General features: G+C 35.9%; 2 protein-coding genes and 1 pseudogene across 4 annotated transcripts; all 3 read left to right on the top strand.

Moving 5' to 3' along the window:
* Window positions 1-468: 468 nt before the first annotated feature.
* LOC124823764 (adagio protein 1-like) lies at window positions 469-5,589 on the top strand. Of its 2 annotated transcripts, XM_088105811.1 has the most exons (3): window positions 844-977; window positions 2,855-2,940; window positions 3,379-5,589. In XM_088105811.1, the coding sequence occupies exons 2-3, from the start codon at window positions 2,885-2,887 to the stop codon at window positions 4,982-4,984; spliced, it is 1,662 nt and encodes a 553-aa protein (XP_087961937.1). In that variant the 5' UTR covers window positions 844-977; window positions 2,855-2,884; the 3' UTR covers window positions 4,985-5,589. The 2 variants fall into 2 exon arrangements, with proteins under 2 accessions (XP_047152010.1, XP_087961937.1); XM_047296054.2 differs by lacking the exon at window positions 2,855-2,940 and having other exon boundaries at window positions 469-977.
* A 1,363-nt stretch (window positions 5,590-6,952) lies between these two features.
* On the top strand, window positions 6,953-17,381 carry LOC124823762 (adagio protein 1). 2 transcript variants are annotated; one of them, XM_088105810.1, is made up of 3 exons: window positions 6,953-7,431; window positions 15,180-15,289; window positions 15,394-17,381. In XM_088105810.1, exons 1-3 carry the CDS (start codon window positions 7,161-7,163, stop codon window positions 16,783-16,785), a joined length of 1,773 nt encoding a protein of 590 aa, XP_087961936.1. In that variant the 5' UTR covers window positions 6,953-7,160; the 3' UTR covers window positions 16,786-17,381. The 2 variants fall into 2 exon arrangements, with proteins under 2 accessions (XP_087961936.1, XP_087961935.1); XM_088105809.1 differs by having other exon boundaries at window positions 15,180-17,381.
* A 1,966-nt stretch (window positions 17,382-19,347) lies between these two features.
* LOC148203239 (rust resistance kinase Lr10 pseudogene) lies at window positions 19,348-20,892 on the top strand (annotated as a pseudogene).
* Window positions 20,893-22,225: the final 1,333 nt, after the last annotated feature.

The raw sequence follows: 22,225 nt of genomic DNA, 5'->3' as shown, positions 1-22,225 counted from the left end.
TATAAATATATATTTAATGTTTCTCTTTAAATTTTGATATTTTAAAAATTATTTTTGTACTATAGAGTGGAGGAAGAAAACATCTCTGATATGTAAATGTCAACACGAATCAAATATGGAAGGAGGATATTTCGACCAACATGAAGAGATATTTTCAAAATATCAAACATCACTTTAAACATAAATCAAGACCAACTAATAATAAATTAAAGGTAATTAAAGAGGTTAGAAAACTCTAAAACTAGACAAAATTAAAAATAAAATTCCTGTATATATAATTATATTCAAGAAATGTGTCAGTAAAATTATTTATTATTATATTTTAATTTACAAGATATTATTTTTTAAACAAATTTTAATTTTTTTTATGTAACTTTTTCTTTATTGATTGACCGGAAGATGAAAGATAAGGGAGAGATTTTTCCGTCGTTGGACAGCGCGATTGGGAAAGGTGAGTACCCACCAGAGTGGTGTGTGGCAAGCCCACATGTGAAAGAAAAGAACAGCGTCATCCACTTTCTGGAACTCCTTCGACCCAACCCTTTCTAAGCTAAATTTCTCACCACTCCTTTTATGCCTTCTCAATCTCATCATCCAATTCCAATTTTTCATTCTCTCGACAACACCCACTGAATTTTACGCTCCTTCCGCCTTCACTCACCAACTTTCTTTCCGATCACTGCCGTTTCCTTTTCCATTTGCCTCTCTCCATGCTGTGAGCTTCATCCGCCGCGATTCCGTTTTCTTTCAATGGAGTGGGACAGTGATTCCGATCTCAGCGGAGACGACGACGCTTCCTTTATGCTCAACCATGATGACGATTTCGCCGGACCCCTCCCCTTCCCCGTCCTCCAGACCGCGCCCTGCGGCTTCGTCGTCACCGACGCGCTTGATCCCGACCACCCTATCATATACGTCAACGCCGTTTTCGAGATGGTCACCGGTTATAGTGCAGAAGAAGTGCTCGGTCGCAATTGGTTAGTGCCTCTGTTGAGATTTTGCATCGTTAGGTTTAGGTTTTCGGTTCGCATTTTCGCTCTGCCTCGAAACCCTAGGAAACCAACCACGTTAATGGATGGATGTTAATGTGATGCTCGTGGTACTGAATGGTGTAGTCGATCGAATTTGGAATTGTGTTGTGCGTGTTTGGGGTTTTGTTGAGGGTTCGGATTTTTACTTGTGTGTCGTGAAATGGTGGTTTGATTATGGTAATTTTGTTGTCTCTGTGTTGAGTGGGGCAATTTTTTTGGGTTTTATGGTGGACAACTGGTTCGGGTATTAAGGATTGTTAAAAGTGATAAATGAAAAGGTAAAAAATACATTTTTAATTTATTCGGAACTTCAAAAGCGCTCAATAGTTTCTTTGTTTAGTAAGTAGGAGAGTTAGTAATAAGCCCCGAAACTCCTGTGTTTTGGAATCTGTGAATGATTGTGGGTACCAAGTAATATTGTGAAAATGGTGATTTCCAGATCGGTGTCCTGAGTAAAGAATGTTACTTTGTTTTAAGTACATAGATTCTCATTATTATTTTGGTCCTTTGATTGAAGGGGTTTAGGAATCAAGTTCTGTGTAATGAACTTGTCTGCATGGTTGGTGCGAGGAAATGGAATTGGTTTTTTTTAGGGCCAGGCCTATCTAATGTCTTCCGATTAAATATTCATTTTGTGCACCTCTTTTTTCTGGATTTTTTCTTTTCCTTTTAGGGTTTTGTTGCACTGACTGTTTGTTAGTGTGTAAAAATTACGAACATTTATGCTTGCCAGGTCTTGTCTTAAAGTTGAAATCACTAGAATTAGAGAGATAACATGAATTAATTAGAGTATAGTATGGATACGACAGGCCTAGCAATTACTAATTGCAGACATTGGTTCCTTGCTTGTATCTCTTTTATTGTATGTTTGGATGTGAGGACAGAAATAGAGAGGAAAGGAAACTCAAATGATGATGAATTTTCTTTTTGTTTGGTTGAAGAAGAGGGAGAGAAATTTGTCTTCTAAGAATGAAATTGATAATATTCCTTCATTTTATTTGTTCTTTCAATTCAAATTTCAAAATTTTCTTTCCTCCTATACTCCCTATCCACCATACCAAACATATAAGTTTTAAAACACAGATTCTCTCCCATTGTACTAAATCATATAATGTGCTCCGAAATGTGAATATTGAGGTCCAAGTTATATGGCCTCCTTAAGGGAAATCATTATACCACAAATCATAGGTGTTAAAACATGCATGAACAATCGAATCAGCCTGGGGAACATATGTTCTTTGTTAATTTGCCATCCGAGGAGCAAATGGTGTCTCCAACAAGTTAAGGACCAGACAAAAATTTATTACTCCTTTTCTTTGAGATTAAAGTTTATATATTCGAACCAGACTAAAACTTATTACTTCATTTTTTTTATTACAGTTTATATAAGAGTGTCTCTTCTTCATACTTTTCCAAATATTTCTGGACGTAATTTTGTTTCCTTCTAAAATTTATCATGATGGCTATTTATTCTCTCTGAAATTTAAAGTTTTGCTGAGAAAAGGATTAGCTTAAGTATTGCATGATAATTTGTGTGGTTGTATCAAATGTATCAGTTCTAAAAAGCATTTATATGATGATGAGGATGTGGATATTTATTATTGTTGGATTTATCTTGTTTTATGCTTTACAATTGATGCGATCCTTGAGATTCAAATATAGGAAATGGTTGTAGTTTCTTGACAGTAGTTTGTTTGGAGATTCGTTCTCTCTATCTCTTATTCGTACTGCAAATGTTGTATTCTGTGTTTTGGCTTGCTAAGAATGAGTAAGCTGTGGTGTTAAAATATTACTTTATTAACTCTACTATTCTTGGCTTGTAGATTGTTGGGATTGAGGTGCATTGGGGTATCATGTTGACAAACTTAGGTGTCTGTTTGGACAATTTTTTTCATCAGAACTTTTTAAGGTAGGAAATAAGAAGAAAAAATAGAATAAGTTTCTCCATAAATTAAAGTTATCTCACGCATAAATTAATTTTTAGACACTCTTCCGTTTCATCTTTTCTTCAAGATGATTTTGAACTTTACATAAACTAATTTTAGCCTATGGATACGTTTATTTCATCATATATTTTCTCTCTTAAATGTACTTATGAACAAGCTTACCGAAGGTCTTATAACTCTGCTGTAATAAATTTGATTCAATTTTCTTGAGGAAGTACAATGAATAACCTGTGCACTGCACTAGGGAGAAAAGGAAATAAAATAAGGCAAAAGATTATCCTGCATAAGAAAATAAGCAATTCATGCTGGTCCTTTATGACATTTCTTTCTTCCTTAAGTATCTACTGCCGAGTTTTCTAATTGAAATTGGCTTTGTTCTAATTACTTAAAATATTTTGCAGCCGTTTCTTGCAGTGCAGAGGTCCATTTGCTAAGAGAAGGCATCCATTGGTGGACTCAACTGTTGTTTCCGAAATTAGAAGATGCCTTGATGAAGGGGTTGAATTCCAAGGTGAGTTGCTGAACTTTAGGAAAGATGGATCTCCACTTATGAACAGATTGCGTCTGACACCTATATATGGAGATGATGAGATAACTCATGTCATTGGAATCCAGTTCTTCACAGAGGCAAACATTGATCTTGGTCCCCTCCCAGGTTCTAAGGTTAAGGAATATACTAAATCATCAGATCAATTTCGTTTGGTGCTTTCGTCATTGAATCCGCTTCATGTTGGGGATCGTAATGTTACTCGTGGAGTTTGTGGAATATTGCAATTAAGTGATGAGGTATTGTCTCTCAAGATACTTGCTCGCTTGACTCCAAGAGATATTGCATCTGTCAGTTCTGTTTGTAGGCAGTTCTATGAGCTAACAAAAAGCGAAAATCTTTGGAGAATGGTGTGCCAAAATGCTTGGGGCAGTGAGACTACACGTGTTTTAGAGACTGTGCCTGGTGCAAGGAGACTTGGATGGGGTCGGCTGGCAAGAGAACTGACCACTCTTGAAGCAGCAGCTTGGAGGAAACTGACTGTTGGAGGTGTGGTTGAACCTTCACGCTGTAATTTTAGTGCTTGTGCTGTTGGTAATAGAGTTGTCCTATTTGGTGGTGAAGGGGTTAACATGCAACCTATGAATGATACTTTTGTACTGGATCTGAATTCAAGTAATCCGGAGTGGCAACATGTCCAGGTGAGTTCTCCTCCCCCTGGTCGGTGGGGCCACACCCTTTCTTGTGTTAATGGTTCTAATTTAGTTGTATTTGGAGGCTGTGGAAGGCAGGGCTTGCTCAATGATGTGTTTGTTCTGGACCTGGATGCAAAGCCTCCAACATGGCGTGAAATCTCTGGACTGGCACCTCCACTTCCGAGATCTTGGCATAGCTCCTGTACACTTGATGGTACTAAGTTGATAGTTTCTGGTGGCTGTGCTGATTCTGGTGTACTCTTGAGTGATACTTTCCTCCTTGATCTCTCAATGGAGAAACCTGTCTGGAGGGAGATACCAGTAACATGGACTCCACCTTCGCGCCTGGGTCACACACTATCTGTTTATGGTGGTAGGAAAATACTGATGTTTGGGGGTCTGGCCAAGAGTGGGCCCCTTCGGTTTCGCTCCAGTGATGTATTCACGATGGATTTAAGTGAGGAGGAGCCATGTTGGAGGTCTGTAACGGGGAGTGGAATGCCAGGTGCTGGAAATCCAGGAGGCATAGCTCCCCCTCCTAGACTTGATCATGTGGCTGTGAGCCTTCCAGGTGGGAGAATTCTGATATTTGGTGGGTCTGTTGCAGGCCTTCATTCTGCTTCCCAGCTTTACATACTAGACCCGACTGACGAGAAGCCTACATGGAGAATCCTAAATGTACCTGGGCGCCCTCCAAGATTTGCTTGGGGACATAGTACATGTGTTGTTGGAGGGACAAGAGCTATTGTACTAGGTGGTCAAACTGGGGAGGAATGGATGCTAAGTGATCTCCATGAACTTTCCTTGGCATGCTCTGTTATCTAAATCCAGTTAATAAACGGGAATGGTATACCGAGGGTAATGTTGATCATGAAATCATTTTAAGGCTGTAAAGGTTTGTGTTGGTCACTGATAACACTTAACAAGTTCTTGCCCGGTCAGAACATTTGTGTATTAGGCCGATTCAAGGTTTCATTTTATTTTAAGGTTAGTTCTGACCTGAGAACTTTTCATTGAGTGACACATACCATGCCTGGTTTTTACGTGGTTGAGACTTTGCCTTCCAGTATACACTGAGTTATTCTTCCTGAATAGATTATTAGTGTCTGGTAACTAGTAGGTAATAATATATTTGGGTTGTAGCTCACTTGATTCCCCCGTCGGTTGCTTTGTTCAAATTATGTAATTTGAACAATGACAACGTTTAGAAAAAAAAAAAAAACTCATGTTTATACTAATACAATTAGGTCCATTATATGTAATGAAAGTCTCTACTTCTGCATTGAACAAGTCAGCTGACATGGTCATAAATTGGTTGTAATGAAATGTAACTCTGCAAACAGGTGTACAAGGTAGGGAATCCTGTAGTCTGTACATATTTTCCTTTATTTTTGTGATAATATGGAATGTGGTAACCTTTGTATGGTTTATTGTTGTTTTTCTTGCCATATTTGTGTTTGATGGTATTGCTGTTAATATATGTGGTTATGATAAATGATCCTTAGGTACGAGATAAAGTGAACCAGACAATTGTTTTTCCATTAAATAATCATTACTTACAGACGAGTTAAAAGTTCGCAATACACCTTCTAATCAAATTATGAGTGATGTAGAAGGAGCACTTTTTCTGCTGACTATAACTGTTATAAAATTTGTATTTGTGTGCCATTATTTATTATTATTTTTATTTATAATTCAATATTGGTTATGTATTTAATATATTTGTATGCTGTATCATGTATAGTACTTATGAGTGTATATTCTATATCAGTTCACGAGTAATGTTTTTTGGCTGTTTAGAAATTGATGTTAAATTTCTGTAAGACGTAGAAACTGCATACAAATAAAATTCAATAACTTTTTTCTTTAAGAACATGATGTAAAATTCCTATCTTGTAGTTCCTTTTTCCAAGAGTTTTTTATTGGCTAAATTCCATTGAGACGTAATAAGATTCACTTCTAGATTCTCTTAAAAGGTGTTAATGAACGAAAGGGATTTAAAATGAATGACCATTGGAAGTTGGAAACTTAATAATCAAATATCTATTTGATTTTAATAAACAAAGAAGATAAGCAACATAAAGGCAAATTTATGTTAATATTGAATCAACTTGAGAAAGATAAATAAATTATATTAACTGAATTTTGTTAAGGATGAAAACAAAATGTGATAGTTTTAAGTTAACATTTTGCATAATTTATACAAAGTCTCATTAAAAAAATATAAATTCCAAGGTGTTTTTCATGAAGAATTTGACAGATTTAATGAGACATTCTATTATGATATATAAATATCACTTGAACTATCAAATAATTCTTCTAAAGAAGACTTTCCAAATTCTCTTTCTTTAATTGCTACTCATTAAACTATTTATTCTCTAAAAGTATTCAGGTGTACTATTTATTAGTCATTGAGTTTACTTTCTTGAAATTCAACAAAATAACTAAAAAAAGATGAAAAAAGTATTGAGTTTACTTTCTTCTTATCTAAACTATAATTTTATTGATTTTTATAATTTTAAATATATTTTAAAACTTCTAAACATTTTTCAAATCTTATAAATTCATAATTATTTTAAATCTTTTAATTTATTAGTATAAAAGTTGTTTAAGTGTACAATATTTTTATATTATTTGCTTAAAATCCACAAGATTTTTGTACCATTTTATTTTTTCTGACAATTATCAACATTTTCTAAAAAATCTTAATCCAAGAAACATCTCCCTAAAACAGTGCTTGAAAAAAATTTAAGTAAACCAAAATATAAAAAGAACAGCGTCATCTACTTTCTTTTTTCTGGAACAACCTCAACTCACCCCTTTCTTAGCTTAATTGCTCGCCACTCGTTTTATGCCTTCTCAATCTCATCATCGAATTCCACTCTTCCACACTCTCAACAACACCGACTAACCAACGCAACGCAACGCTCCTTCAACCATAATTTCTCATACACTCTCTCTCCGGTTCTCACCGCTCCCTTCTCCACGCGCGCCCCATGGGATGAACTTCAACGTCTGCCGCGATTCCGTTTCCCTTCAATGGAGTGGGACAGCAATTCTGATCTCAGCGGCGACGACGACGCCGCTTCCTTCCTCCTCAACGACGACGATGACGACGTCGTCGGGCCCCTCCCCTTTCCCATCCTCCAAACCGCCCCCTGCGGCTTCGTCGTCACCGATGCGCTCGAGCCCGACCACCCTATCATATACGTCAACGCCGTTTTCGAGATGGTTACCGGCTACCGCGCAGAAGAAGTGCTCGGTCGCAACTGGTTAGTGCCTCTCTCGATATTTCTCCTCCTTAGGTTTAGGTTTTTGGTTCGCATTTTCGCTCTCCTTCGAAACCCTAGGAAATCGTTGGAACTTAGATTGAGGGATGTTACGGCGGGATGTAATGTGATGCTCATCGTACTGAATGCTGTAGTCACTCGAATTTGGAATTGTGTTGTGCGAGTTCGGGGTTTATGAAGGGATTTGGATTTGTTTGTCGTGAAATAGTAATTTAATCACTGAGTGAACTTGTTCCTGTTTGGTATTTCTTTCAATTGTGGTAACTTTTGTGTTGAGTGCTGCATTCTGTTGTTCTACGGTGGAGAACTGGTTCAGGTTAGGCATTGGGAAATTAAATTGGTATTGAAAGTGGTGAGTTTCGAATTATATGGTCTGCATTAAAGAAATCATTATACCACGTACATAGTTGTTAAAAACATGAATCAACAATCCATTCAGGCTAGGGAACTGCTGTTTTGGTTAATTTGCCATATGAAGAACGAAGTGTGTCAAACATGATTAGGACCAGCCTAAAATTTATTATTCCTTTTCTTTTAGATTATAGTGTATATGATGAGTGTCTCCGCTGCAGACTTTTCCAAATATTTCTCAACATAACGAGAGGTGTTTCCTTCTAAAATTTATCATGAAAAGAAAGTCTGGGAATTTATTCTCTTGAAATTTTCTCTCTTTTTATGGGAAATAAATTCAACTGGAGAAAATAAAGAAGCACAACCTGAGGAAAGGCTGAAGAATAAGTGGTTATGCCACTGCTGGTTTGTTTTTTTATTTCCTATAGTTTGAATTGGAGTTATTAGTGCTGGGATTTTTGTTCTGTAGGATTGAAAGCATTTCACTTAGCTAAGAATAAGAATTAGTAGATATTTACCGGAACCTCTTTCATATATAAAATTTTGTCTATAATTATTGATTAGTCAGATATTTTGTGGCATTATCTTAAATGCATATGTTCTGGAATACGGTTATGCAATTTATTCTTATGTCTCACATTGTATTGCAAGTGTGTGCTTGGTTTTGGAAATTGAAACTGACTGCTGAAATGCCCGTTTTCTAGTTGCTCTTAGCTATTGATAATTATTCTTGCTAAAGGCTTGTCCGATGCCACTGTTCTTTGATCGGATATGTTATATTGCAAGTAGGCTGTAATATGGAAAAAGTAGTTTGAATTGTACAAAACCTAGACAGCATGAAGGTAGCTGATATGAGGTTTATGTTGGAAAGAGAAAGAAACAGCAATAGAGAGAAAGAAAGAGGAGAAAAGGGATGAAGAACAGAACAGAGAGGATAGAGATACAAGAAAGAAACTGAGAGATCAATAAGTACTTTTATTATTATATCTTTCCAATGGTTAAAATATACAATAATAATCTTGTTAGATATATTAGATTATTGGATATTTTAGATAAATATCTTAACTTTTATCTTTAGTTAGTTTGTTATTATTTTTTATTTGTATTTTGGGCTTAGTCCATATTTTTTCTATTATAAATTTAGTATCCTATGTGTATATTCAACATAAAGAAAATTAATTCCATACATAGTTTTCTCTATATTGAACAAATCTTTATAATCTTTATTCACAGTAATCTTCCCAACTAAAATCCTAATTTAGATTATTTGACTAACTAACCAACTAATATTCTTTTCCTATTTATATTTACATTAAAAACTTCCTCTCCCCTAAGAAAACAGGACTCTTACCCTCAGTGTTCTTGAACTTCAAATGGGATGGCAAATATGATATATTGAGTATGTAAATCTGATACATGAAGTGATGAGTAACTGTTAGCCACGGATGAGATAGGGCCTTAAACTCGGGATACATGCTCAAATGGTGGGCTGTATTCAATTTCTACAGTTAAAGCTTTCAATGTCTGTTAAAGGTTTTATCAATTAGGATAATTGTTAGTCATGTCATGATCCTATTTATAAGGAATATCTTTGTAGCCTTTTAATGGGTAGACCTGATTGGAATATATTCATGACAAATTATTTTCAGAAAAAAACTTGTGTCAATCTTTGGAGGAACCTTGTCAAGGAGAAGTTGTCTTCTTTCTTTTGCCATAGGTTGCTGTAAAGATTCTTGCTTGTCTTGGGTTGTGACTTGATCTATATGAAGGTTAACAACTTGGTATGAGGCGACAACATGAGTGACACATAACTTAGTAAGATGACTTCATGGAGATAAGGTAGCTAGGCAATATATACAGGAAGAAAGGTGACTGAGCTTTCTGTGATCATTGGAGGAACAGTTGAAGGATCAGTAGGAGAAACAACCAATGGTAATTGGGGACATACAGGAGGTCCAAAAAACAGAAAAAAAAAATTCACACATGGGGGTGGAGCTTTTATGGTCAGAGCATATTCCAAAATGAATTTCCTGTGTAAGGGGCCATGAAGACCCCTTAGGATGGTTGAAGGTCGCGAGGATAGCTGAAATACTATGACATTTTTACTAATCAACAATCTTCTGAAGGAGACAAGGTGACAAAGGTCTAACCTCCGATCGATGAATACAAATTGTTCCTGACAATTTCCACCAAATAATCAAGAAAATGGAAAAAATCAATATAATGCTAGGAATTGGGAAGAACTTTGTGCCACTCAATCCCATGAGATAAGCAAACATGGAGAATTGCCACTTGTCACCTAGCTCACATGATAAGAACTCCTAAGAGAGAAAACACTCTTACTTTCTAAACTTTGATTAACCACTAACGCCACCCAAGAGATAAGCTATGGAATGCCACTCTAGGACAAGCAAAGGAGGGGCGGCTCCCCTTTTGAGATGAGACACACTCAAAATATGAACTTACATACTTTTATTATTTAAATTGTCAAAGTGAGTACACGAGCTTTCCTTATGTAGAGTGTGTGGTGGGAAGGGATTAGACAAACACTTCCCTTCCTTAACCCTCTAATTGGCTAACACAAAAATAATTTCCATAAAAGTCTCTATTTAAAAAAAATAGAAACAATTACAAAAGTCTAATATAGGCCCAATACAAAAAAATAAATTACATTCTATCCTCAAGCCTCCTACTTGTTTTTTAATTCATGCACTCATCACAAGTTGGGAGCGGTTGCATTTCATATCTAAGTAGAAGTGCCACTATGGTTTAATAGATGGAACAAAAAGAACCAAAACTAGATTGGAGCTACTTTAAGGAATGTTCTTATGTACAATTTGTACCACTTATAAGTAATAATTCCCTGGTCACACTGGCCAATATAAAGTAGACACGTTTTGTGAAAGATTATCAACATCATTTTGGGCACCTGCACTCCAATTGTGAGTAATAATCCCCTGGGAGTACTTGCCAAAACTGTGTCTTTTTCCATAGTCACCACTTTGCTCTCCAAGAAAGTGTCCACTTCTGGTTTGCACTATTTAAGGCGATAACCTCTACACTCAAAAATGGATTTCTTTGAATGTTTTATTTTTGTCCTAGTTAAGATTGTTGGAAGTCCTACATCGACTAGAGATAAGGTCAATTTATAATATCTAAGTGGGTGCAAACCTCACCTTACAAGTCAGTTTTGAGAGGTTGAGTTAGGTTTAAAAGTCCACTTCTTAACATGGTATCAAAGTCAGGTTAGAGCTTATCCTAACAAGATTTGTTGTTTGTAGACATATTATTCCACCTGCTTTCGGGTCGCTATCAGACCACCCATTAATGTCTAGGTGTGTTGGAAGTCCCACATCGAATAGAGATAAGGCCAATTTATAATATATAAGTGGGTGTAAACCTCACCTTACAAGCCGATTTTGTGGAGTTGAGTTAAGTTTAAAATCAATTTCTAAACAAAGATCATGGTGATATAATTGGGATTCGAATTTTGAATTGGAAGGCTGATATACCAAATCATGAATCCTATCATTTTGTGGAATATAAGAATCATGATCAATAATAAGAACATAGCATATATAACTTTTAACGAGGACATATAAAGCACATATTCAGGCTGAATAACCAAATATATAACAATAGAAGCAATGTAACATAGAGAAGCACATCAAAAGTCAAAACATATATACTTACATTTATGTGTGTGTATGCACTCGTGTGTGTTAGCATCGACTAGTCAGATTTTAGGGAGAGGGGACCACTAACACATGAAGTTTTAGAAGAAAGCAAGAATCTGCTAACAAAGAGAAGATATAAGCAATTTATGGGCACCTGTTTTTGGGACGCAGGGGAAAGAAAAACAGAAATGTGGAAACTTGAAAAACCAGCAACATGAAAAAGAATTAGTGGAATCATAAAACCGTGAACATGAATTGGGCAACCCTAGATCTCATTGGAGGGAAATTTACTATTGTTTTAGCGAAGGATCGTTCAGGGTTTCAGAGTTGGTTTGTGCATGAACCAGTCTTGTTGGGATGTGATGCACCTATGGTATAATTGTGCGAATCATCTCTTGGTTGCGATTCAGGTCTGATTTAAGCACCAAAATGATCCACTTACTGATTCGTTTTCCACCAGCTCGAATTATGTTTATTGTTTCACAAATTGTATGATACTAATAACACTGGTCACGATAGTTACCAAATTAGTTAGTTTGAAGTTGTTAGGGGCAAAGGCATAGCTATAATAGGAGAAAAGGTAGAAGGAGAGGCATTTTTATTTAACATTTGGGAACATAGGGTTGAGTGTATTATTATAAATAAGGAAAACACTTTGTGATGGGAATCCTTTGAAAGGAGGAGTCTCTCTTTATTCCTTGGGTCCATGTTTGTAATTCAGTAAAACTTTACAGAAGTATTCTTAATTCTTCTTTTCTCTGTTATCTCATCTGAAAATTTAGAATTTGTTGCTAAAAACCTTGGATTACCATTAAATGTTGAATGCTCAATCACCTACAAACCCGAGCCTCATCATCTTATCATCACTCTCTCACAACCCTGTAAGCCACTCAACTAAGACACCTGATTTCTACCAGATTTAGATTACAATTGGAACCAAGGGACTCATAATGGGGGTTCTTGAACATTTTTGCAAATGATTCTGGGCATTACAAAATGCTCATAATTTTTCATCTTGGAAATTTGTGTAGTTTATTGAGAGGGACAGGTTCAGAGTTGTGTGATTTGTTTTGTTTTAGTAATTTTTGTGTGTTTAGAGGAAGAAATTGGAATGGGGGGGATATTAGACTTTATGATTCTTCTAAATTGGCGGTTTTTTGGGGTTTAGGGATGACTTTTGAGGGTTGGTCGAATGATTACTCTTAACTTGCCCCCATTGATTGTAATTTGCATGTTTTCCCATCGTTTCGCTTCAATCATTAAATATAAGTTGATATATGGACATATGTCTTATAAAGTGAATTCTAAGTCTAACTTAATCTTAAAACTTAGTTTTTAAGATGCAGTTTATACTTATTTATATATTATGAAGAAGGCTTATGGAGAAGGCTTCATTTATGAAGATAAGAGAAATACTCAACTAGTTGGGTATTCTTATGATTACTGGACAGGGTCACCAAGCCATAGACGTTCCACTTTAGGATATTGTGTCGTGGTTAGTGGTAATTTATTATCATAGAGAAGTAAGAAACAAAATATTGTAACAAGGTCAAGTGCAGAAGCAAAATACATGGTAATTACAATAGTCATTTGTGAGCTGATATGGCTAAAACAACTCTTCAAAGAGCTTAAATTTGGAGAAAGTTTTCAAATGCACCGTGTATATTTTACCATGCAACATTACACATTGCCTTTAATCCTGTCTTTCTTGAGAGAACCAAATATATTGAGTTAGACAATCATTTTCTAGGAAAAAAATGCTGGAGTTTGAAGACATCACTGTTAGATTTCTCAACTTTAATGAACTGTTGACTAACATATTCACCAATTTTCTAGGAGGACTGGTGATCAATTGTATTTGCAGTAAGCTGGGCACATACGACCTATGTGCTCTAACGTAAGAGGAAGTGTTATAATTATAGAAATTTGGAGCTGATCCTATATAATAAGGAATATTGTCATAATTATAGAAATAAGTAGTTGATCCTATATATATTGTTATAGTTTATGCAAATAAGGTGTTGATCCTACATATTTAGGAATATCTATGTATTATTAGTAACATTTTTATTTATTTCCATATCATTTTTTTAATATAAATCTCTTCTATTTATTGTATTAATTCCTTTTTCTCAACTAAATAAAACACCCGTGTTGTCTTAAAAAGACTCTGTTTTAGCTTAGTGTTTCTCTCTTCCCTAGAGTTTAACAATCTCTATTGTAATTTCTACTGTCTTTTGTATAGTAGGATGTCTTACCCACAGTTGTTTTCCCTCATTTATCTCATGTAAAGAAAATAAACATTTTTTAGCAAAAATTGTTAAAATTGGATGCTTTCATGGCTTTGGTTTCCCAGCTTTCAGTGGCCAGTGCTTATAGCAATGATAGGTAAAATTTGTGAATAATGCTAAAGATCAAATGCATTTGGAAGTTAAAATTTGTGAAATATACAGTTTATATCTTTATGAACTGCTTCTCTTTCTATCTAGTACACTATTATTTTATCTATATTATAAGATGTTTTAGCTGAACACATTATTGAATAAGCTTTTATCCTGATAAGTGAATGATTTGTTATGTATGCAGTGCAGTGTATTATGAATTTGTGTTCAAATATTTCGGCAACATTTGTAGAGTAAATTGGACAATTATATTCATTGTAACTACTAGAGAGAACTCTTGCTGTCTTTAATTGACATTTTTATGTTGACAGCCACTTGTGAGTAAGTTTTTAGATGGGGGAAGTGTGTTGATCAAAGAAAAGAGCCTTGTTATTTCCAATGAGGTGATGCAGGAAAGAAGTGTCTCAATTTAAGCTTCTGACTGGCTAACTCTTAGAGAATTTAGGGTGGTTGATAGGTTTAATGATGAATAAGAAAACACTTAAATGTGATGCTTTGATGGTTTAGTTTGAAAATGGAAATGGTTTAAGTATGGATGGATTACTAGTCTACACTCTGGATTGACTTCTGGTCTGTTTAGGTGAGAGCAGCAATGCAAATATAGCTATATGGTATAATGATAATTATGATAAATTACTGGAAGGGCATATTTTGGTTTTTCATTTCATAATTTCTTTCAATGCCAGTGATTTGGGGGCTAGGTTTCAAGACTAACAGAAGTCATTAGAATTTTGCTAAGAATGTTAGTTCACTATTGTGATTTTTTCTTTTTAATGTTTTTATTGTGATGAGGATGTGGATATTTATAACTGTTGGGTTTATCTTGTCTTATGCTTTATCATTAAGGTGAATCTCAAGATTCAAAGCTAAGAAATGGACGTAGTTTCTTGATAATCATTATTCGGAGATTGATTTCCTCACTCTTATCGTCCCAGCAAGTATTATGTGATATGTTTGCATAAACATGCTAAGAATGGCTAAGCTGGGGTGTTAAAAAATCACTTCATTTGACTCTACACTGGGGATATAGCTCATTGGGACTGATGTGCATTAGTGTCTCGTGTAGAAAGACCTGGCTTATAACCTGTATCTGTATTGTATTAAATTGAAGCAATTTGCTTGAGGAAGTAGAATGAGTAACATGTGCACTACGCAAGGGGGAAAAAGAAGGCAAAAGAACATGCAATATAAGAAATTAAGGAATACATACCGGCCTTTAATGACATGTGTTTGCTGAGTCTCTACTGCTAAGTTTCTAATTCAATGTGGCTTTGTTCTAATCATTTAAAGTATTTTGCAGCCGATTCTTGCAGTGTCGAGGTCCATTTGCTAAGAGAAGGCATCCATTGGTGGACTCAACTGTTGTTTCAGAGATTAGAAGATGCCTTGACGAAGGGGTTGAATTCCAAGGTGAGTTGCTGAACTTTAGGAAAGATGGATCTCCACTTATGAACAGATTGCGTCTGACACCTATATATGGAGATGATGAGATAACTCATGTCATTGGAATCCAGTTCTTCACAGAGGCAAACATTGATCTTGGTCCCCTTCCGGGTTCTACGATTAAGGAATCTACAAAATCATCAGATCGGTTTCAATCTGTGCTTTCCTCGTTGAATCCTCTTCCAGTAGGGGACCGAAATGTTACTCGTGGACTTTGTGGGATATTGCAGTTAAGTGATGAGGTATTGTCTCTCAAGATACTTTCTCGCTTAACCCCAAGAGATATTGCATCAGTTGGTTCTGTTTGTAGGCGATTGTATGAGCTAACAAAAAATGAAGATCTTTGGAGAATGGTGTGTCAAAATGCATGGGGCAGTGAGACTACACGTGTTTTAGAGACTGTGCCTGGTGCAAGGAGACTTGGATGGGGTCGGCTGGCAAGAGAACTGACCACCCTTGAAGCAGCAGCATGGAGGAAACTGACTGTTGGAGGTGCTGTTGAACCTTCACGATGTAATTTTAGTGCTTGTGCAGTTGGTAATAGGGTTGTCTTATTTGGTGGTGAAGGGGTTAACATGCAACCTATGAATGATACCTTTGTACTGGATCTGAATTCAAGTAATCCTGAGTGGCAACATGTCCAGGTGAGTTCTCCTCCCCCTGGTCGGTGGGGCCACACACTTTCTTGTGTTAATGGTTCTCGTTTGGTTGTATTTGGAGGATGTGGAAGGCAGGGCTTGCTCAATGATGTGTTTGTTCTGGACCTGGATGCAAAGCCTCCAACATGGCGTGAAATCTCTGGACTGGCACCTCCACTTCCGAGATCTTGGCATAGCTCCTGTACACTTGATGGTACTAAGTTGATAGTTTCTGGTGGCTGCGCTGACTCTGGTGTACTCTTGAGTGATACTTTCCTTCTTGATCTTTCAATGGAGAAGCCTGTCTGGAGAGAGATACCAGTAGCATGGACTCCACCTTCGCGACTGGGTCACACACTATCTGTTTATGGTGGTAGGAAAATACTGATGTTTGGGGGTCTGGCCAAGAGTGGGCCCTTGCGATTTCGCTCTAGTGATGTATTCACGATGGATTTAAGTGAGGAGGAGCCATGTTGGAGGTGTGTAACGGGGAGTGGAATGCCAGGTGCTGGAAATCCAGGAGGCATAGCTCCCCCTCCTAGACTTGATCATGTGGCTGTGACCCTTCCAGGTGGGAGAATTCTGATATTTGGTGGGTCTGTTGCAGGCCTTCATTCTGCTTCCCAGCTTTACATACTAGACCCGACTGACGAGAAGCCTACATGGAGAATCCTAAATGTACCTGGGCGCCCTCCAAGATTTGCTTGGGGACATAGTACATGTGTTGTTGGAGGGACAAGAGCTATTGTACTAGGTGGTCAAACTGGGGAAGAATGGATGCTAAGTGAGCTCCATGAACTTTCCTTGGCAAGTTCTGTCATCTAAATTCAGTCAATAAACGGGCATGCTGCTGTGAGGGGAATGCTAAAATCATGAAATCATTTTAAGGCGGAAAATGTTTGTGTTGGTCACTGAAAACTCTTGACAAGCACTGCTCTGGTCAGAACATTTGTGTATTTAGTTGTTTCTACGTTGCATTTTATATTAGGGTTGGTTCTGGCTCGAGAACTTTTCAATGAGTGACACAATACCATGTTTGGTTTTTTTGAGGTTGTGTGAGACTTTGCCCTTCAGTATGCACAATGAATTATTCTTCCTGAATAGATTAATAGTGTCTGATTACACGTAGGTAATATATTAGGTTGTAGCTCACTTGATTTTCCCATCTGTTGCTATGTTCAACTTATGTAATTTGAACCATGACAAAGGATAGAGAAAAAGAAGAAATGCATGTTTATAGTAATATAATTTGGTCTGTGTATGTAATGGAAGTCTCTACTGTTTTATGCTTTTGAACAGGTCTGCTGACATGGTCATAATTTGTTGTAATGGTCTGTGACACTGCAAACAGGTGTATAAGGTAGGGGACCCTGCAGTTTGTACTTATTTTTCTTTATGTTATAATATGGAGTATGGTAACATTTGTATGGTGTATTATTTTTCTGGTTGTATGTTTTACCAAATTATTGTGTTTTTCATGGTGCTGCTGTGAATATTGTGTGTGTGCCTTGATAAATAAATATATTTTTAGTTGAAGTGAACCAAACAAATCCTAATATCTTGTAGGTTAACGGTCTTAGAGGAGTTAAAAGTTAGTAAGGATTTATGTGGTTCATATTTTTCTCACAATGATGTTAAAAAAATGATTAAAAGAAGATCTGAAATATAAAATATTAAGCATTTCTTTACATTTTACGGATATTGTGCTAGAAATTAATTTTACCCAAGGAAATCATTATTTTCTATTAAGCTTGGAACTAATGTTCTCACTGTAATATTTTGGGCTACTTAACAGTATACTGGAACCTTAAGGGAATTACTTCCTGCACCTCCATCGTTTTCCTTTCTGCACCCTAACCCTTCTGGAAATTATTTTCCTGAATACAAACACAGTTTGGGGATTTTTTTTTTTTCCAGGACAGCAATCACCTCTCCTTGTTACGGTCCGGTAGCTTTTATTTATGGGGTGCATGAAGAAATAGGGTGCAGGAAGCAACATCCTTAAAGAAAAGGATCGACTGTGATGGAAGAACATGTTCTGAGGGTGATTAGTACGATATTATATCTGAACGTTATTACAATATACCTTATGAAGGGTAATGAAGAATCAGTAAAATTTAATTTTATGTATTATTTATTTTTATAATTTTTTATATTGTGTATAAAAAGTTTGTTTTTGATTTATATATTAAATAACTTTAGTTTTTGAATATTTTTTTTTATAAATAAAGTTTTTCTCCTAAAATGTAATTTTAGGTCTCTTATGTGAATGAGTACTTTTAGCAGTTAAATCCAAAGTCAGACCAATCCATCTAAGGATACAAACGGGTAGGAGATGAAGTCACTTCCGAAATTGAATCGGACATGATACCTCACCCTTTTTAAATTTTCTGCGGAATTTCAAAATAGTAAAAATTTTCCTGCCTCCATTGCCTGTTAATTAGAAAAGAAGACTAATTGCGCATTGTTTACTATAATTATGCATTTTTAAAATCAAAAGTGCACAAAATAGTATTTATAGTGCCCTAATACACGATTTGTGGCCAGTACACTCTATTTATTATAATATATAAATCGAACTACACAACCATACTTTATATCATTGCCACAATATCACTTTTCATGTCAACCTTTGATTTATGTATCAATTTCTTTGCATTCCCATTTTCTACCACATCCCTCCTCTATGTTGTACTCAATCCACCTCCTATTACCTCAGCTATTTATTTTCTTATTTTTAATTTTTTGCCTCAGGTAAATTCCATAGCTAGAGGAACACGGTTCTTTCATTGTGAAATCAAGTTTCTGATACTCTGGACCATGGAATTTAAATGATTCTTCCTTCCTCTATGTCATTCCCCACTTCCATCCCTTTTTCCCATTTCATACAAGTTCACTTTTGAGAAAACGAGGTATACTTCCCTCGAGCGAAACATTCCTAACCAATCACAATCACTAATAGCTTTTCCTTTCCGATCGTCGTATCTTAACGGAAAATATCTTTTGCTAGAAAGACTTTCGGTATAAAAATCATTATACTCATTATACTCATATGAGCCGGTCACCAAGACAAACTATTGACACAAACACCAATAACATTAGAGTTAATTATATAAGGGATGAACACTACTCTCTACTCAAAATTTTAAGACAATGAATTAATGGGTGTTTTATCTTTATATACTGTTCTACTTTCTATTTTTATCCAACGTGTGAGATGAAAGTTAGATTCCCAACAAGTAGCTCGTAAGATACGCCGGCATCACGTCACATCTAAATGGTGGAACGGCCACGTGGTTCCTTGTTTCAATAATGCCAAGACTTGTGCACATAAATTACATTACTCTTTCTTTTTCTTCTTACTTGTTCCTCTCTATCATTCTACTCCTCCCAACTCATCTCTTCTTTCATGTCAATCATTCTTATAATCATCATCGGTTTAACTTGTGATATGTTGTTGTTTTCATACTTCTATTGTGTATTAGTTTGTTGATTAAGCCTGAATACTGGCACACAGATTACAGTTTCTGACTGAACTTTGCTAAAATATCGCATCGCAGGGGTCTTTTTTGTGTTATTCTGTATATTGATATGGCTACAATTCAAATGCGCCCCAGGAGTGCTTACTCCAGAGTCACGATTTATGACACTTGCTATGGATAGATTTTTGAATGATATGGAAAGGGAGAAGCCAATCAGGTTCACTGACCAACATCTAAGAATTGCAACTGATAACTACTCTTACTTGTTGGGGTCAGGAGGTTTTGGATCAGTCTATAAGGGAGTTTTTAGCGATGGAACCATTGTGGCTGTGAAGGTTCTGCATGGGCGTTCAGACAAGAGAAACGAGGAGCAGTTTATGGCTGAAGTGGGAACAATTGGCAAAATTGATCACTTCAATCTGGTTCGGCTATATGGGTTTTGCTTCGAGAGAAACTTGATAGCACTGGTTTATGAATACATGGGGAATGGTTCTCTTGACAAGTATCTTTTTAACCAAAACAATGTCATAGGATTTTAAAGGCTTCATGAGGTTGCAGTTGGAACAGCCAAAGGCATTGCTTATTTGCATGAAGAGTTCCAACAAAGAATAATACATTATGACATCAAACCAGGAAATATTCTATTGGATGGAAGCTTCAATCCTAAAGTGGCTGATTTTGGTTTAGCCAAGCTTTGCAACAGGGAAAATACTCATCTAACCATGACAAGGGGAAGGGGAACTCCTGGTTATGCTGCACCTGAACTCTGGATGCCAAATTTTCCTGTGACTCACAAGTGTGATGTTTACAGCTTTGGAATGTTGTTGTTTGAAATCATAGGCAGGAGGAGAAACCTTGATGTTGAAGCTGTTGAAAGTCAAGAGTGGTTTCCAATGTTTGTATGGAAAAAAATTGATGGTGGAGAGTTGGAGGAGTTGATAGTATCATGTGGGATAGAGGAGAAAGATGGGGAGCTAGCTCAGAGAATGGTTAATGTTGCTCTGTCGTGTGTTCAGTATAGGCCTCATTCAAGGCCTCTGATGAGTGATGTGGTAAAAATGTTGGAAGGTTCAGTGGAAATTCCAAAACCTTTGAACCCATTTCAGCAATTTATGGATGGTAATTTCCCTGCTCACACAACAGATACTGGTGGCTCTTCAGTTGTTGTAACTGACTATAGCACTGTACATGCTACTACTTGATGGACCATTTCGTAGGTTAAGCGATGTGTAAAATATTTTCCTTTCTTCTTCTTTATTCTGTTGAAAATAACTGTTCATGTGTACTATTTTGTTTTTTTTACCATAATGTTCTTTTCAATTTGCCTCTGAACTTTTTATGAATGGACTGCTATGTCTGTATACAAGTGAAGCAAACTGTTAGCCTTTTCTCCATGCAAATGTGAGGATTTATTTTTTGGCAACTCGTAGTAAACCTGCTAATGGATGAATGTCCTCTGACCTACATATCATAGCAATCAAACTTTGAAACAGTTTCCCAGTTTATTTAGTTCTTATCATTCCAATAACATTAGCTTGCAACATAGTCTTTTATCCAAAGAAAAAGTTAAGACAAAAAGTTTATTGATGTATAACATTCTCACTTTATAACTGTCCAACTTGTCTGTTTTAATACAAGTTGGTGATACTCCAACGGATACTTGCTACACAAGGCTAAACATCAATTATTAATAAAAAATATTGATTAGTAATTAGATATTGAATTAACATTTGCAAAGAAAGAACACCAATTTTTCGATGAGGAGCCACATTGGATAGAAATGACAAAGTAGAGCAGTATACAAAGGTGAAAGACCCATTAACCCATTGTCTTAAGGTTTTGGATAGAGAGTGGTGTCAATCTTTTATATGGTTGGACTCGTATTTCATTGGTATTGTGTCTCCCCGGTGAACCCCCTCTTTGATAGATCCAACAGGACTTTGACTCACACTTAGTTTATTTCTACAATCTTTCCTTAAATGTGAGTCCCTTTCATATGGTATATTTTTTCTTAGGTGTACTATGACCAACTTATACCCTTGTGGTTATGGTGTTATTGTTGTTATAATGATCTAAGTGGTCATATTTATACCTCATTATGATATTGTTGTTGTTATAACTATATAAGTCAGTTAATCCAAATCATTGACTCTAATACCACTTATGTGTTTATATTTTTATATGAGGAGGTTATTAGGAAGAGATTATTTATATATGACATGAGTTTAATTTCACATAAGACATTTGACATCACTTTTAACCACAAGAGCATAAGTAGGTCATAACTGAGGGGAAATAAACCATATGAAAGGACTCATCCTTAAGGGGAGATTATTTTCAATAATCTAAATTTGAGTCAAAGTTTCACATTAAGTAGAAAAGATAAAGTTAAACATTATATAAGATGAAAGACCAATAAATCTATTGATTTAAGATTTTGGGTTAACACTAGTGTCAAATATCTTGCATGTGTTAAACTGCAAAATATATATAACATCTCTCTCATACAAATATACACCCATCACATTTGTAACAAGCTTCATTAGTCGCTCTGATCTCTTCTGGCTAATTATAATTTATCATATGTTACTGTTAATATGTCGTTATTTCGTGGAGTAGAATATTCCACAAACATAAAATGAATATTACCCATTATAGGTAGCCTAGGAGAATGGTATATGATAGAAAATTGGAACGTAGTATTTGTCTTAAGAGATTTTGTTTGTACTATAATTTTGTACAAAGCTCATTCTATATAGCCATATAATATTCGCCAAATCAAC

This window comes from Vigna umbellata, chromosome 2, assembly GCF_029865625.1.
Source record: "Vigna umbellata cultivar VRB3 chromosome 2, Vumbellata_1.0, whole genome shotgun sequence".
In the NCBI taxonomy this organism is placed as follows: Eukaryota; Viridiplantae; Streptophyta; class Magnoliopsida; order Fabales; family Fabaceae; genus Vigna; species Vigna umbellata.
The sequence above is the reverse complement of the archived record's forward strand: the minus strand, read 5'-3'. Positions and strand labels throughout refer to the sequence as shown.

Bases quoted from the DNA above. Each gene is read 5' to 3' on its own strand.
- LOC124823762 (XM_088105809.1), top strand. From the start codon at position 7,199: ATGGAGTGGGACAGCAATTCTGATCTCAGCGGCGACGACGACGCCGCT. The intron at 7,432-15,179 runs GTTAGTGCCTCT...AGTATTTTGCAG, and splicing joins GAAGTGCTCGGTCGCAACTG to CCGATTCTTGCAGTGTCGAG.
- LOC124823764 (XM_047296054.2), top strand. From the start codon at position 751: ATGGAGTGGGACAGTGATTCCGATCTCAGCGGAGACGACGACGCTTCC. The intron at 978-3,378 runs GTTAGTGCCTCT...AATATTTTGCAG, and splicing joins GAAGTGCTCGGTCGCAATTG to CCGTTTCTTGCAGTGCAGAG.